The sequence below is a fragment of the Astatotilapia calliptera genome, chromosome 7 (genome assembly GCF_900246225.1).
Source record: "Astatotilapia calliptera chromosome 7, fAstCal1.2, whole genome shotgun sequence".
NCBI classification, from domain to species: domain Eukaryota; kingdom Metazoa; phylum Chordata; class Actinopteri; order Cichliformes; family Cichlidae; genus Astatotilapia; species Astatotilapia calliptera.
Window position 1 is genome coordinate 6,378,415 of NC_039308.1, and position 17,086 is coordinate 6,395,500.

At 38.8% G+C, this 17,086-nt stretch overlaps 2 protein-coding genes across 3 annotated transcripts; one reads left to right on the forward strand and one right to left on the reverse strand.

Moving 5' to 3' along the window:
* Positions 1–597: 597 nt before the first annotated feature.
* On the reverse strand, positions 598–10,981 carry nadk2 (NAD kinase 2, mitochondrial). 2 transcript variants are annotated; one of them, XM_026172745.1, is made up of 12 exons: positions 10,198–10,981; positions 10,017–10,105; positions 9,842–9,930; positions 9,515–9,596; positions 8,104–8,187; positions 7,073–7,212; positions 6,823–6,916; positions 6,540–6,635; positions 5,830–5,885; positions 3,002–3,055; positions 2,798–2,921; positions 598–2,691 (listed from the first exon to the last, which is right to left on the reverse strand). In XM_026172745.1, the coding sequence occupies exons 1-12, from the start codon at positions 10,417–10,419 to the stop codon at positions 2,553–2,555; spliced, it is 1,269 nt and encodes a 422-aa protein (XP_026028530.1). In that variant the 5' UTR covers positions 10,420–10,981; the 3' UTR covers positions 598–2,552. The 2 variants fall into 2 exon arrangements, with proteins under 2 accessions (XP_026028530.1, XP_026028529.1); XM_026172744.1 differs by having other exon boundaries at positions 6,540–6,683.
* A 3,286-nt stretch (positions 10,982–14,267) lies between these two features.
* LOC113027235 (lamin-B1-like) lies at positions 14,268–16,869 on the forward strand. Its single transcript, XM_026176857.1, has 4 exons — positions 14,268–14,438; positions 15,296–15,516; positions 15,606–15,834; positions 16,059–16,869. The coding sequence occupies exons 1-4, from the start codon at positions 14,340–14,342 to the stop codon at positions 16,098–16,100; spliced, it is 591 nt and encodes a 196-aa protein (XP_026032642.1). The 5' UTR covers positions 14,268–14,339; the 3' UTR covers positions 16,101–16,869.
* The last annotated feature ends 217 nt before the right edge of the window (positions 16,870–17,086 follow it).

Here is a 17,086-nt window from a genome sequence, read left to right on the forward strand (position 1 = left end):
CCAAACAGTGTCAAAGGATTCTTCCTGTTAAAAGGGAGTTTTCCTTTCCCACTGTCAAAGTGGGAAAGGAACCACCGTTGGGGTTTTCAGTTTTCTCCGTAATATTGTAGGGTCTTTACAGTATAAAGCGCCTTTAGGCGACTGTTGCTGTGTTTTAGCGCTACATAAATAAAAGTGAACAGTGTACATTTGTGGGCATGGCATGAACTGTGACATACTTGCAGTGCTGACAGATGATTTTCTTGTGCAGTTACAGCAGACTGACTAAAATGGTACACTGTGCAGATGATTAAATGCACTGAGCATAACCAAATGTATCAAGGACAAGGGAGGCTGCTGCAGACGGATAGTTTTTAGCATTTCTTCCAGCAGACAACTTCTCAAATCTGGGTTGTTTTTTTTTTGTTTTTTTTTAATTAAGGATGACTCCTCCCACAATTTGGACCATTATTTCAGCCTCCAAATTGTTAATTATTAAAAATGATAAATTTCCTGCTAAAGTCACAACGAAAAACAACCTGCTTGATACAATGAAGACAGGAAGGTAATAAGATGAGCTTAATGGGGGGGGGGAACAAAAGCAGCACACAGAAGCACTTGTAGTTCATATCACTTTATCGAGTTCCAAAACAAAACATTCCAGTAGAGTGTGTTTCCATAGGGAAACTTGCCTTTGGCATGGTGCATGTTACACTTTGCAGATAACTTTTCAAACAGAACATGGTTTTTGCAAGAACGCTCCAAGTCAAGAGATTTGTTGGGTTAAAAATAACTTTGTATCCATCAGATACTATTTCACCTATAACTTTAGCCATGCCCACCACAGACAAGACTGTTTCCTGTCTTAGGAGGTGTCAAGAAACAGCCCCTTTAACTCTACCAGAGAAAAAAACCCCAACCCTTTAAACATGGAGTTCTCTTTGCTGCACTACATTTTTTTTTTTTTCCTCTAAAACTTACCGTTCTGTGTGGCTCAGACAGCTAGGAAAAATAGACACTATATTCCAAAAATATCTTTACTCAGCAAGCCGCTGTGCTTAAAGTCCTCTGCATACATTTACAATTATAAAACTTACAGCGGAATTGAATATATGCTTGGACAGGACTGATGAATCTAGATTTTTCTCTAGTGTTAACGAGGCCCTGAAACCAACAGAGAATGTCTCCTGGTAACAAATACTGTACCAAAGCCAGATGTAGCATATCCCACAGTTGGCCACAAACTTGCATTAGTGAATGTTCTTTCAATACCATCAAGACATCCTGTAGATTATTTCCCCCTCAATTTATAGGATAGTAGATAGTAGGATGAGTAGGAAATGTGGATTAATCCACCACTGAAGACAGCTGGCTAGCTTATAGTATTGGCTGATAATAACTTAACATATCCAGTTATATATAGATATATATTTAAAATGGAGTGCTTTGAGTGGTCTGTAGGAACAGAAAAGAACTCCATGCTAGTTGTGCCATCAGTACATATGTCGAGTGTTAAAAAACTTTTGTTTTGGTGGGGTGTTTAAAAACCCTGTCACAGTTTGACCAGCAGGGGGCTTTGCTTCCACAGTCCTCTTAGCACTGCGCATCACATGTAACAGGAACGCATCACAGAGTCAGACGGTTGTGCCAGTAAGTTACTAATCAGTTTGAAAATAATGATTCCTTTTAGCCTACATAATATATATATATATATATATATAGAGATTGGAGATGTAACATGGTAAAAAGCAAAAATTAAAAACTGAAATACCAATTGTCATTAGTATTTCAATAACATTCAATAACAATTGTGTTATTGTGTGGTTTTGTACATTTATGGTTACACTCTCCCCACGTTCTTGCACTTTTACTTCATCTTCAATTTCCCAGAAAGCTCCTCACATGAGTCAAGCATTTTATTATAATCAGCTCAAGTTATGCTATCAGTGGTGATAATCAGGAAGTCAAAGTGTGACACTGTCCTAATCGTAATGCATGTATAAAAAGAATCACCTGATGTATCAATATCAGAAGTTTGAACTCCTTAGAAATCTGCAGCCATGTTCTGTTTAAAGGTTTTTTGTGTATTCAGCAATAAATTATAAACTTGAGGCAGAGTAATTTGGATTTGTTGACAACAATAACTCTGAATAACTTTGCCCATATTCTTAAAGCTCACTCAGTAGTGTGAAACCTACTGAAAATCTTTGTCCTGTTTCAGTGTGGGGCAATATTCACAAACAGTTTGCTGGATCAGTGTAGCTTTTATGTCTGACGTTTCCAAAAGACTTCAGGTCTACAAAGAGTTTTTACATTCTTTCATCTTGGCCTTAGTTTCACTGCTCACTTTAGGGCTTGTGCTGATATACCGTAAATATAATCAGAAACTGTATCTAAATAAGGGATCATCTTTGTAGCTTGGAATATTGACACAAATATTAAAAATGAAAAGAAAGTGTAAATGGGTTTTGTTTGTAAAATATGTATAATAAAACAAAAGCAAAGGACAAATACTTCCCTTTGAACACATCCACTTGTGAACACTGTTAGCTTGAGAGATATTCAGACTTGTCTCAGTTTTCTAACACAACAGTCCGGAGCTGGTCCTCCTCGCTCATGCTGATTGTAGCGATAGCACCATCGTTGAATTCAAAGGAAGTCCCACCATCCACCACCATGCAAGCATCCCAACAGCGGGAGCGGACACACAACCTGAAGGCAGAAAAGAAGGAAAAAAAACCAAAACGATCAAAGGCTTCAGTTACAGCACAGACTCATCGACGTTGTGCTCTGCCTGAGACTGGTGATCACCACTGACTTTGTGGCAAAGCCTCTCTGTCGACTGCTGGAGAAGACCCTGTTCACGATGGGCTCCCTGACGCTGTAGAACAAACGGCTGTCATCTGGGCTGAACACCAGAGACTTGTTGTATTCCTCTGTAACTGATCACACAGGTGCAAGAGCAAGATAAAAAAGGCTATAAAACTACACAACAATAATGACAAGAGAAATAGGAGCTCACCTTTTTCAATTAATTCTTGGTTAAGGGGGATATCCAGACCTGACTGGGATTTCCCTGGAAGAAAATAAAAAGGCATTTAGGAAACAAATTGGGTTTTATGCATGCAAGGACCAGTTACAATCTACAGTTCCAGAACAGTACAATAGAGGCCAAATATTATCTAATACATTTTGGATTCCAGGTAAGTGGGATCACTGCAGTTTGTTAACTTTTGTTTTGAAAATTTGGGAAGTTTAGCATAAACCTTACTGGGTGTGTTACAGTTTAAGTCAGCGGTCCCTAACCCCCGGGCCGGTCCGTGAGTCGTTTGGTACCGGGCCGCGAGAGTTGCGGCTCAGGTGTGAAATGTATGGTTTTCAGGGTTTTTATCGGTTTTCAGCGTTGTTTTGTTATCGCTTTTATCGTTAACTCAGTTTTCCTGGGTCTTTTCACGTGTGTTATGAATAAATCTTCTTTTTTTCGGTACTGGTACTAGTTTTATTTTGTTGTATTTATCCGCGACACCTTAAAGGCCGGTCCGTGAAAATATTGTCGGGCATAAACTGGTCCGTGGCGCAAAAAAGGTTGGGGAACGCTGGTTTAAGTGAAAGGTCCTCAGGATTACTAATAAAATAATACCAGGTTTTATTCTTTTTCTCCCCTCTTAATCCACATGCTGGTGGAAAGTGGACCTTTTGTACCTCCCCTTATTTTCTGTCATGAATGCTGTTCCAGTGGTGGACACCAGAGTTATTAGAGTTTTTCATTTTCATATTTTATTGCTTTTAATTGAATTTAGTTTCAGTCAGCTCCAGAGTGGAATGTTTAGTTTTATTTGTTTCAGTGTCTTTTAAATTATTATTCTATGAAGTGGAGAGTCAGAGGCAACATTTCTTGTAGGCAGGCAAGTACCAATAGAATCTTTACCAGACTAACACATACTAAAACTGAGGCTCTTTCCTTTAACAACATCATTTCAGTTGGTTTTAGCGTCAGTCTAGTTTTTATTTTCCATTTTTAGTTTTAGTTTTTATCTTAGTTAACAATAATAATAACCTTGGGTGGATACTCAGTGTTACCCCTGTCCACAGCTTTAAGTTATGAGGTAAGTGTATGTGCTTTAGCCCTAAAAACTCCAGACAATTTAGTATGTATGGATCTGTTTGACACTAGAATGTGCAGTATGTTTACCTCAGGCACACAGCTCTGGGTAATGTTACACCCACCTGCTGTTTAAAGCTCCTGCTTACAAGGGTCAACTATTCAGAAAAAGATGGTTAAAGGGAAGGGTGGCTTTAGCAGCAGAACTGCCAAGGGGTCATTAAAAAACAAAAATCATATAACTCTAAATAAATAGATAAAATCTGAACTTCATATTTAATCAGTTTGTGATAAATAAATTTTAAAAAATCATCAATATATCATTACAGTTTTATTCATCACAGTGAATTTTGGGGTGTGTCAGAGCAGTGGGGAAACCATAGCTGAATTGAGGAGGTGAAGGGCTTCAGACCGAGTGGTTGACAGTGAGTAAGAGAGCGGCTGCATCGGGCAAATAAAGAAAGTGGTCTTTTTCTTTTTCAAATATACACAAATTGTTTAGATTGACAACCAGGCAAATGGAACTACTCATTCTTCTTGAGAGTTTAGGTGTTACTATTTTGCTGCATTTGCTGATAAGGAACATTAAGACAGACACATCTTGCAAGTCTCTGCCTGCTACTCTGCAAAGTTATGATGATATCTGCGTAGGGATGGGTATCGAAAACCGGTTCTTGTTAAGAACCAGTTCCCACTGTTTCAATTCCTTGGAATTGTTTCCCATTTTTGCAAACGATTCCCTTATCGATTCCAGTCGCCCCGAATGACGTCACCACGTTGCGGAGCGTCATTTACCTGGCAGGAAACACGGCGCCTAAGCAGCTCAGACGCTCAAAAGTTTGATTATACTTTACGAGAACGGATGACAACAGGGCAACTTGCAATACTTGCAAAGTAGATATTTCATTTAAGGGAGGAAACACTACAAATATGCAAAAGCATTTGCTCACAAAACACATGATAACCTTAAATGAATGTCGTGTTTTTAATGCCGCTTGACTCGTGAATCTCAACCCAGCAGCAGCGGTAACGTTTCCTCTCCCGTTAATGCGGCAGGTAAATAATCAACTAACAGTGCATATTGTGTTAGCGCGTTCTGCCTTATTACAAAACCTGCCATTACTGTGCATTTAGGTGACCATGATGAGACAGACAGACAGAGTCTGGCTCAGATGCTGGCAGTTCTCGCTGCAGTCTACCGGTAGCGTCTCCTTTCAGGCCAGGATAGACGAATGTCACCGAGCAGTGTCTAAGTTTGTGGTAAAAGGCTTGCACCCATTTGCCACAGCAGATGTCCCCGATTTTCGGTAAGTGAATGTATTTAATTGTAGGCAGGGACATTACTGGATATTCTTGTGTAATTGCTACAGAATAATTTATGTTATACTTTGTTATTGCTACAGAAGAATATTTATTTTATTATTTTACATTTACAATTTTTTCCCCAGGGACCTTGTGACACCACATTGAAGAGCCGTAGGCTGGATCTCTTAAGATCTCACTGTTGGGTTTGTAAGGCCATGCTACTCCTAAATTTCTATCTTGTTCAAAGAGAAGATAAAAAACAAAGTTCTAAGCTAATCGACCTTAGTGTTTTCCTTTTTAAAAAGAATCGATAAGAGAATCGATAAAGAATCGAATCGTTAAACAGAATCGAAAGTGGAATCGGAATCGTGAAAATCTTATCAATACCCATCCCTATATCTGCGGGTCTTGCACCTCAAAATTTGCACATGTACAGTACGTACCAATTTTTAGAACTTCTTCCACTGCTTGTTCAGCAAGTTTATTGATGTTGTATGACCTGTGGAGCACAAGAGAGAAGCTTGTGAGGGAGCTGACAAGTGTAAAGACACGATTCTTTTCATTCTTATTTGTAAGGCAATATCATGCTTTACATCAATGGCTTTCATAATTTATAGGAAAAATAAAACGTGACAAAAATAAAACAATGTCTAAGTAAAGAATCAGCATTTTTAGTAGTAAATCACAGCTGGGCCAATATAAATTTTATATCTATCTGTGTGTGTTTAAGTCTTGCCTGCATCTCCTTTCAATGTTAGGTGAAGTTTAATAATATTAATCTGAATATTAAAAGCTCTTCATGGACCAACCAAAAATGAATCAAGTGTTTGGAGCCAACTAAGAGAAATTTACTTAAGTTTGGTTGATCCACACAACGTGATAAAGGCCCACTGGCTATTATTACTGTGCAGCTGTGCTCATACAGATGTTACAACCTAGGTTTTTCCAGTGACTTAAAACTTTTCCCATCACATCACACTTTTTACAGTCCAGTAAGAATTTGCTCACTTATGTGAAGAGACTATGAACCTATGAGGTTCATTTGCACCTGACTCAAGCATCAAAGCTTTAAATGGTGCAGGAAGAGCTATTCCTGGTGCAGGAAGGTGATTAGGAACTACTTTTTTTAAACATTTAAAGTTGTTTTGTGTACCAGGCTTTGGATCCTGTTCCTGTGCATATGTTCAGTCCAGAACTCTTTTGTTTTTCCCATGGGCCATCATCCACGGAGATCTCGTAGTAGGAAGCCCTATGGAGCAAGAGGTTAACATGGGGTTTGAAGGATTTTAACTTCACCCTGTGGTGGACAGAGATTTTTCCTGATGAGTGCTGGAAAAGCATGCAGCATGCCAGTGAAGGGACTGAGGATTTATGAAAATTACAATATGCAAACATGCTTAGATGGGAGTAAGAATCTGTTTCCGTGATTAAAATACCTGGAAGACAGAGATTCTCCAATGAAGATTTCATTTAAGCTTCTAACAGGGAGAAGGCTAGGCTTGTGGAAGGTCTCATGTAGTGTTCCTGTCCCTAGAAAGAGTAATTGAATTGGGAAAAGGACGCAGGGAAAGAAATCAAGAAAACATCAATATAACTCCAATCTCACGCCATGTTTGCACAAACTCAGGATTGAGTGACACTGGAGAAAAGAGACTGGATCAGACAGGCATGCTGAGTGGGTCGTACTGTTTAAGTTGTCCATGGAGGTGAAGCGGTGAGCTTGGTTGTGCTGCTCCAGGCTGAGCTGCTGTTCGTGGAGGTCCACTGGATTGGGATTTATTCCTGTTCCCTCTAAGTGCAGACGGATCCTCTGACGCCACAGCCACCTGAAGACAGCCAGGGAAATGTAAGGGGACGAGATCTGCAGTCTCAAGAGGCGTTAGCCTTGTGTCTGCGCCATTTCTCCATTTTCTATATTTGTCTCCGAATCCTCTTTAAACCACTTTTATGAGAAGAGGAGGTCTACTTTGAAACATAACTACAGAATCTGAGGAAATAAAACGGTGACACTAAGACAGCATCCCAAATATCACCATATTCATTTTTACTGGACACTTTTACCAAAACTCTTGACAGTGGGCAGCAGTGAACTCTAGTAGCAGGACAGTGTAAATGGATTTAGGATATCCGACTGAGTTTGACGACACAGCTTTGGGGTGTTAGACATCATGTGACTTTTCCCCAGACATACAGATTTAAACTCCTGAACTCTAAGCTAATGACATGTCAACAACTCCATGGTGTTCAGTACGCTGTAGCCAGCAGCAAAGAGTTATGGACTATTTTCTGTACAACTTTGAACATAAAATAATCCACTGGTATTAGTTAATAACATAATGCAGTTGTCAGGGCCTTCAATACAGACACAATGATACAATTTTGCATTTTTACCTCGCAGAACCACAGTACATTTTAAATCAAACATGTTATTAAAGTGCAGAGTTTTCACTTTAACTCAAGGTACTTTACACTTTAACAAAAGGTATTGCATTAACTGTTTAACTACACTCATTTCATACACATTCCCCCATTTTGATTGGTAAGTTACCTGATTTAAAAGCAACTGTGGTTGTGCACAGAGGCAAAACTGCAAAAATTCAGCCCCTGTCCAAATACTTATGGACCATAACTGTAGATTGTCACTACTGAGCCAGAAAAAGCTGCTAACATTGAGGAAGGCGTGAGAGCAGTCAGCATTTGTAGATAAAAATACACACCTGAACTCACCACGGCACAGCTTCTCCAGTGCCTCTGGGAAGGCACGAGTGTATCGCACAGGCAGGCACAGATGACCTTCTGACCTTCAGTAGAAAGACAAAACTTCAATATACTCACCTGGAAATGTTAACCAGCAATCGGCTGGCTTAATCCCATGAAAAATTCAACTTATTTAAATACTTACACACCACTGCACTGAGAAATTTACATTAATGACTTATTGAGTTTTTCAATAAAACACACAGTCTTTATTATTGTGGGCTTACTATGCTTTACATTTACTTTCTGTTGTGTATATATACACTGTTCCAACAGTGGATGTGGCCAAAATTTCAAAGAATGAAGTCAGTGTACTTGCAAATAATTATTGCGAGCTAAAAAATTCATGGCTGTTCTAAATACTCATTTTCAGACAGTTTTCCCTTCTTCTGGCTCTGCGACAGTGAAGAGCCCCAATACATGTAAGACAGAGGATGAACTAAAGGGGCGGATGAAGGTCCAGCATAACGATAAAGATCGTCTCCAGACCATGCAGCACTAGTGCTGGAGGACAAAACGATCACGCTATTTTAAAAATGTTGATGACAATGATAAATTCAATCAATACACATGGCTTATCGGGCCAATAGATGTTCTCCCTCTCAACCCTGGTACCAGGGGCAATGGGGTTCAACAGGTTAACGTGGCTATAATACCCAACAAGTAATACCAAAAAGCCAGCTGCTCAGGAAGAGATAATACAGGTCGCAAAAAGGCAAAAGTGCAGAAGTCGTTTCCTCCATTTAGACTGAGCGCAGATGGACAGGTTAAAAAAGACACAGCGCCGACAGGTCCTGACAAAGTTCAGTAAAATGACACACCTCTTTTATTACTTTCAAAAATATGCAAAAGAATGTCTATTAAACTTCAAACTGTGAACAGGCTAGTCTTATTAATTGGAGGTACAGGTGCAATTATTCAGATACAATACATTAGTTTCTATTTCTATTTACATTTACATTCTATTTACATTTTTTTTATGCCTGCACTGTTAAACAGTACAGCACAGTGTTATACTACCAGTTAATTTGAGTTAATTGTATTTTTTAATGCATGTAAACCAGTAATTTCCCCATGTTTCAGGTAATTGTAGCCTATTAGTTATTAATACTTTTTCTTCAACTTTCAATTTGTATTAAAACAAACAGCTAGCTTAGAATACTAACATGTACCTACATCTATATCAATAATTACCAAAATTGTTTAATATAGAAAAAAAACATTAATAGTGATAATAATTTGGTCTACATTGCCCAGCTCTATGCAGAACTAGCCCAACAACAAAAATATGGAGTTGTACACTAACATAATAGGTCCACTTTAATTTAACAATACAATTCATATCCAACAATGGTCTGTTCTGTGCTTTACCTTTCAGGGTCTGTGTTAACTCCAACGACTGGTTTGTCTTTGCTAAAAACCTTACTGGCCACAAGTAGCATTGTTCCATCACCTAATAAACAAAAACAAAAAACCCCCACACAATTCCAGTTACTGAACTTGGATTTTGTTAAAGAACAAAGAGAGTGAAAGACAAGGAAGAACCTTTTATTCTGTGGTTATTACATTAACAGAATATATACTGGTAATGACCATATAAGCCATATATTATTGATGTTCTACATTTACAATGAATTACTGTCCCAAGCAGACAGCTTTGTTGTACAAATGATACCTAGGATGACAAAATATTCCTACCTCCAGCAGAGATAATGGTATCTGCCCACCGCACTACATCTTCATTGTATTCTCCTCTTTTTACCACTTGTACAGTAATGCCTTCTCTCCTGAAAACAAACAGAATACAAAGAGAGTCCCAGCTGCAAGCACTTCCCATTTCTCTAAGAAACATTGCTGTTGGACGGTATCTTACTGCAGGCTCTTCACAATGTGCTCCACGTTGCTAGTGTGGATGTTGTGTCTTTCCAGAAGGCCATTGTAGCTGGAGCCCTTCATAGCAAGCTGTAGAACACAGATTAAGTAAAACACTGGGTGAAGGGTAGAATGTAAAGTGGCGTGTTTGCTTTGTGGTAGTCACATGAATGCAGTCTTACCAACTGCTTTAGATCTTCTTCAGAAACTCCTGCATAGCGATACCGCTGCTGTTCAAACTCATACCGCGTAGTCTTTGTGACCACTGCTACCTTTTCTGGTTTGAACCCAGCTTTCGGTTGTGGTGATGCGCTGCACAGTGAAGCGTGGAGGGGGCGAAGAGTGTTTCCATACAGCAGGCTGATGGCTCGACTCCCGTGGCACAGCACCGAACGGCGAGCCATCCTTATTAAATGAACCTACAACCAAAAACTTCACAAAGGTCCGGTTAGAGTTACTCAGGGTCCTGCGTAGTGCAGCTGTTAGGGAGCGCACATACTGACTCCTGTCAGTACTCGACAGATGTTTCACAGTCAAGTGAGATCCACGCGCACACAGCTGTCAAGGACGGTCACCACCACGCTCGCTCCGTGTTGCAAGATGAAGACGTTAAGATTTAACTGTCCGAGTAAAGTATCTCCTCAGAACAGCACTAAAACGCCAAGAACAGCAGTAACCTTGCTGCTAACTAGTGATTCTTCTAACCATATTTGGCAGAACCGGACTTTTCCAGCTGAGCTTAACAAGCTAAAAGTAGCTAGCAGCTTGTTCACAAGTCGTTAGCCTGTCTGCCTATCACATCTTTTTCACTGGGCTAACTGTTGTCGCACGCCACAGTCAAGCCGTGCTACGCTCCAAAGCTCCTTAAACACGAGATAACACCCATAAGAAGGTGAATAATACGCGACAACATAGAAAACAGTGGAAGCACAAACCATGCAACCGGGCACGTACTCAGGCTGTACGTGCGTGCGTGCGTACGTAACGTAGCATCTCATTGGCTGGTCGAAGGGCCTTGGTCCAGCTGGAGGCGGGTCTGCCCTGGGACAAAAAACAAACAAACGGATTTCTTGGTGTAAGCGCCTCAGCATGAATGATCAGTCCAAACAGAACAGACACACACTCTAGCTACCAGCAGTGGCTCATTGTCAAAGCAGCTATTTATTTGACTATAATCTCTCTCTAATTATGTCAATATGTAATTATGTTTAGTAATTTGATTGGGCAATTAATTGTGAGTACTGAAAATGACCAATGGTCAATGCTTAATCTGCAGGATTTATGGTCCCCCAAAATTGTCCGTCTTCGTACACTTTTCGGTCAGACAGACAGGGGAGAGGGGCTCTCACCCACATGCGACGCGCTGCAGTGCCTTGAAGCAGAAATCAAGACGTGCACGACCGGGTGTTGTGCCAAAAAGTGATCGGCTGACAAAAACTGATTTCCTGTATTTGCCAAAAATTGATTGACTGCTTTCTTACATTTGCACAATATCTCTAGAATCAGAGTGACGCTAAAAAAAAAATCATTTATGCATTTATTACTTCTAGGCTGGACTAGTGTAATTCATTATTATCAGGAGGTCCTAAAAACTCACTGAAAAGCCTTGAGTTGACCCAAAATGCTACAGCAAGAGTAGTGACAGGGACTGGAAAGAAAGAGCATATTTCTCCTGTATTGGCTTCCCTTCAGCTCCCTGTTAAATCCAGAATTTAATTCAAAATCCTGCTCCTCACATACAAGGTCTTAAATAATTAGGCCCATCTTATCTCAATGACCTTATAGTACCATATCACCACATTAGAGCACTTCGCCGTCACACTGCAGGCTTCTTGTTCCTAGAGTATTTAAAAGTAGAATGGGAGGGAGAGCCTTCAGTTTTCAGGTCCCTCTTCTATGAACCAGCTTCCAGTTTGATTCGGGACACAGACACTATCTCTACTTTTAAGACTAGGCTTAAAACTTTGGGCTACCCTTAGTAATGCTGCAATAGGCTGCTGGGGGATTCCCATGATGCACTGAGTATTTCTTTGTCAGTCACCTTTATCACTCACTTTGTTACCTCTCTGTACTGAATCACACTTGTTATCAATCTCTGGCTGTCTTCCACTGCATGCATTTTGTCCTGCTTCCTTCTCTCACCCCAACTGTTTGCGGCAGATGGCCGCCCCTCCCTGAGCCTGGTTCTTCCGGATGTTTCTTCCTGTTAAAAGGGAGTTTTTCCTTCCACTGTTGCTAAAGTGCTTGCTCATACGGGGTCATATGATTGTTGGGTTTTTCTCTGTATGTATTATTGCAGGGTCTACCTTACAATATAAAGCACATTGAGGTGACAGTTGTTGTGATTTGCTGCTGCATAAATAGTCAAATCTAATCAATTTATTTATATAGCACTTTTCACAGGATAAAAACCATTAATTTTTTTATAAAAAATAAAACTGAATTGAATTCAATTGGATCTTGAGAGTGGACTAAAATTTTGTTTTACACATTTGTATAATGTATAATTTTTGTATAATTGTTCTGTATAATTTTGTATAATGATAAGCATCTTATCTGGTCTATAGATTGAGATCACTTGATGCCAGATATGAGTGGGGGATCTCAAAACAGCACTGTAGGTGATGTCAGTTGTTCTAGTAAGCCAAGCCCTCTGTTCATTGATTGTTCACAGACAACATAGATCGCCTGTCTCACTCTACGAAGGGGTATGATTGCGACATCAAGAAAAAAAATATTATTGATCATTTTGAGAATAATTTTGATGTTCTGAAACAGCGTAGCACATTTTGAATTGCATCAGAATAATTCATACACTATGAAAGGTCAGTCTGACCGGATAGTAAATGGACTGTGGACCTCCATTATGATGCGACGCTCAGAGAAGATATGACCCTGCTGGGTGGGGTCCACGATGTGATGTTCCTTTAACTCTAATGATCTATTACGATCATTCTTTAAATGAACCTGAATGCACAAAAACACATAAAGCGTATAACTACTCATCGACAGCAACATCATATTATATCATATCTACACCCTACCAGCTACACATGACTGAAGCCCCCAAGCCCCAGAGTACAAATGATTTCGAAATCACTAAGTAAAAAACTTGAGGACTCTGCTTCTCCTTGCAGTCTACAGAAGCACAAGAATGGCACCAAGCAGTTAGTCTTCTGTCAGCATTGGAAGATGAACTCAAATTGATTAGTAAAGGTAACCGAGGTAAAAGTGTATACATTCTCCATAACAAAACAATTATTTCTGTAATACTATAACAAATTTAGACTAAGACAATAAGATTCAGACTTAAAAAGTAGATAATAATGACTATAATTATTCTCTTTTTTAATTTAATTTTTTTATAGCTAGAACATGGTATTATTTGATATTGGGGTTTTAAGTTTTAGAACACCCCAATATTTCCAAATTTTTATTGAAAATTATGCAGTTTGTCTCATTGCACTCTGAAATGAAAGCATAGTACAAATAAGCAATTGGAGTAAAAAAAAACAAACAAATCATGGAATCGATTTAGAGACATTAAACCTCCATGTTTGACATTTGACGCCACACACTGTGGAACCATCCTTTCGCCTACTCTATGCTGTACAAAGATCCTGTGTGATGAACTGAAGATTTCAAATTTTGATTCAGTCTTCAGAAGTCCACTGGTGGTGGTACATGGCCCAGGCAAGCTTATCTGTCTTATTCTGACGTCTTAGCAATGGCTTTCTAGCTGCAACTCGTCCTGTCAAGCTTGAAGTCTTCCCTTCACAGTTGAAACTGAGATTTGCTTACTACAATCACTATTAAGCTGTGCTTGAAGCTGTTGTCCTGTATATTAGCTATCATGCAAGCTGTTGCGTGAAGGAATCTACTGGACTATCCGGTTACATCAGGCTCTTTATGTACAGTTACAACAATGTTTGTTCTTATTTGGTGTCTTTTCTAAGGGCTTTTTAAATGTAGTATTTTACTTTAGTAGAAAATTTGTGTCTGATTAATTAAAATCTTAAGATCTGAAGATGAAATCAACTGAATGCAATCTGCTGTAGACACCAGAATGTTAAACAGTTATTGACAATATACTGCAGAATGCAGTATGTTGATACCAGCTGAAGTCTGCTCATGCAGAGAAAGTAACATGTTAAAGTAGCACCCATACGAAAGCGAAGAGAACTGTAAACATAACTTCCTGTATGTCAGGAAGTCACTGACGGCACTTAGTTCCTCTTTCAGGGTGTGAAACTGTTGCTGTTGTTGAATCTGGAAACATTTGTATATTTGTCTCCAGCCAGAAGATCTGCATCGCTTATCATAGATGAAAGACGCATCAGCCAACATGGCTCAGGGGGAGCTCAGAGAGTCTGCCCTTACGATCGAGAGCCTCACTGCGCAGCTAGTTGATCTGCAGAAGGAGGTTGGCTTTTTATCTTACGTATAAGGCTTTAATTTCTGTCAGCCAAAATGCATGTGTTTCTTAGTTCTAAGTGTGAGTACAGACCATGGTTCCATTACAGGAAGGATGTTAAATGATCTGAGTTTAGAAATAAACTGAGCTGATTAACATTGATGGTGAGTTTGCAGTTCCATAAGGGATGATCAGAGTAGTGTTCTACATATGCTCACCCTGAGTTAAGTGCATGCATGAGTAGGGAAAGAGAATTCAGGAAGCTATTAATAGATGAAACTTTGATATGATATTCAGAGAGATTTTTTTAATGCTCTTCATTTACAATTTCAATACAATAATACATATTCCAATGTCGCAAGAATGTATAGACTTGTAGAGCAATAGGTGTTTGCCTCAATGTTTCTTAATTTAGAAGATTGATGTCATATAATGACTGTCTCGATAGCTATCAGTATGAGTTTTTACAACTGTCTTCTATACATTGACATAATAGCTGCAGAAGTTTAGAGACATAAATACTGATCATGTCAGAACTCTATTTTTTACTGTAGCCCATCCAATCCTATGACATTTTTAAGATGTCATGAAAAAAATGATGCCAAAATATAACTTACATGCCAAAGAATCTGGCTCTACAAAACTACCTGTGTTTAAAGTTAAAGTAAAAAAAATCAAAAAACCCCAACATCCTAACTTACTTACATTTCAATACTGATTAGTATTAACCTAAATCCTAAAGAAAAATTTACCAAATACATTTGAACAATGCTGTCACGCAGATCACAAAGCTAACAAAATTAAAGCACTGCTGAATGACACTGTGGACTTGCTTGTTCACCTCTGTCTTCTTTGCAAATATTGAGACTCATGGTTGGCGTGAACGTATAGCAGAGCTGGAGGCAGCATTGGTAAAGGAAAAAAATACGAGCCGCAAAATGCTAGCAGACAAAGAACGTGAGGTGGCTGAGATCCAAGCAAAGATGCAGCAGCAACTTCATGAGTATGAGGAGTTGTTTGATGTTAAACTTGCTCTGGACATGGAGATAAACATCTATCGTAAGCTTCTGGAAGGAGAAGAAGAAAGGTGAGGAAACAAAAATTTTGGCTCATCTTTTGACATCCCTTCTGAAAAGCTTTGATAACGCAGAACTCTTTAACTTTGCTTTTCTTTAGGCTAAAGCTGTCTCAAAGTCCTTCATCTCATGAAACCATGTCTCGAGGCTCATCCAGCAGTGGAAGTGTGTGCACCACTCAGGGAAAGCGGAAGCGTGTTGACATAGGGGAACAAAACGCCAGCAGCTCAATGTCAAAAGTGCACACTGCCTCAGCCACAGGACCCATCTATACTGACGAGATTGACAGAGGTGGCAAATTCATCTGCCTTCAAAACAGTGGAAGTGAGGCAAGTTTGACATGATTCATGTCACTTCAAATGTATGTGGATTTCTAGAATAATTTTTGTGTATCAGACTTTCAAACTAAAACTATGTATGTGACAAGTCTAGTATTCTGGGTCACACTTGTTGGGATTTGGTACAGTTTAACAAAATACAAGTTTTTGAAAAAATGAATGTTTCCGATGTGTGCTATAAAACAGTTTGATTATAGATTTGGTTGATTTCGCAGAGAGCGCCTCACACCGCCAAGACAGCCTGCTTAATCATGTGACTTGGCTGCACCAACCACTCCTCATTACTATCATCTCTGAGCCCATCCACTCTGCTGCCAACTGTAACACAAAAACTATTTTTCTATCTTTTGTAGTAAATTTCAGCAAAAATGCATAACTGTGTGTTAAAACTGCATTAATGTTTTTCTGTAGGTATTCATGTGAACAACCAAAAATCAAACAGAACTGTATTTCTGAACTTTCTTTCTTGAATCTGTATTTAAATCTTAACATTTTCTCTTTTCGTGTCATTTTATTTTTGTTGACTTTTTTACAGTTACAGAAAAGCCACAAGTGGTTCATTTTTTTCTGGTCTGGTAAGCTGTAAAGGTTCTATATCATCCTGTTAAACTAAAACAGGGAATCAAAGGATCTTAGTTGCCCCGAACTACATGATTGTTGATGAATATATATTGATTGTTAATAAGGAAGTAAGGGCAGTGTGTTGCAACTGTTACAACTCTTTTCGTATAGAATGAAAACTGACTTTAGTCACTCCTGTGTTAGTACTGGGTGGTAAATGATTGGATCTAAGACACTATGAACATTCACTGAAAGCAAAAGCTTGCATTTTTAAACAGTATGACTCATTTCTGTGAATTAGTGTGTTGTGTATACAAATGCCACTGTATACACAGATGACTTAATTGTGATTGTATGTAAGTTTTTGATTATGAAAAAGCATCACTTTAACTGTTTTTTAAAAATATTTAAAGTACTTTCTGTGTGATATTTTGCATGCTATGGGTATATATCTCAATAAATTTATTCCCGAACTTACATTTGTCTGTATATATTTCAATTCAATTTTATTTTTATTCAATTCAATATTTGATGTCTTCAGTATGTATATACAATGTAAAAAGTAGCAAAAATAATTAAAAAAACATTACATGAGAAGGTGGACACACTTTCTCATGCGATGTTTTTTAAATACATTAATGTAATGTAAATACATTACATGTTAAAGAAGTGGTGGTTAAAA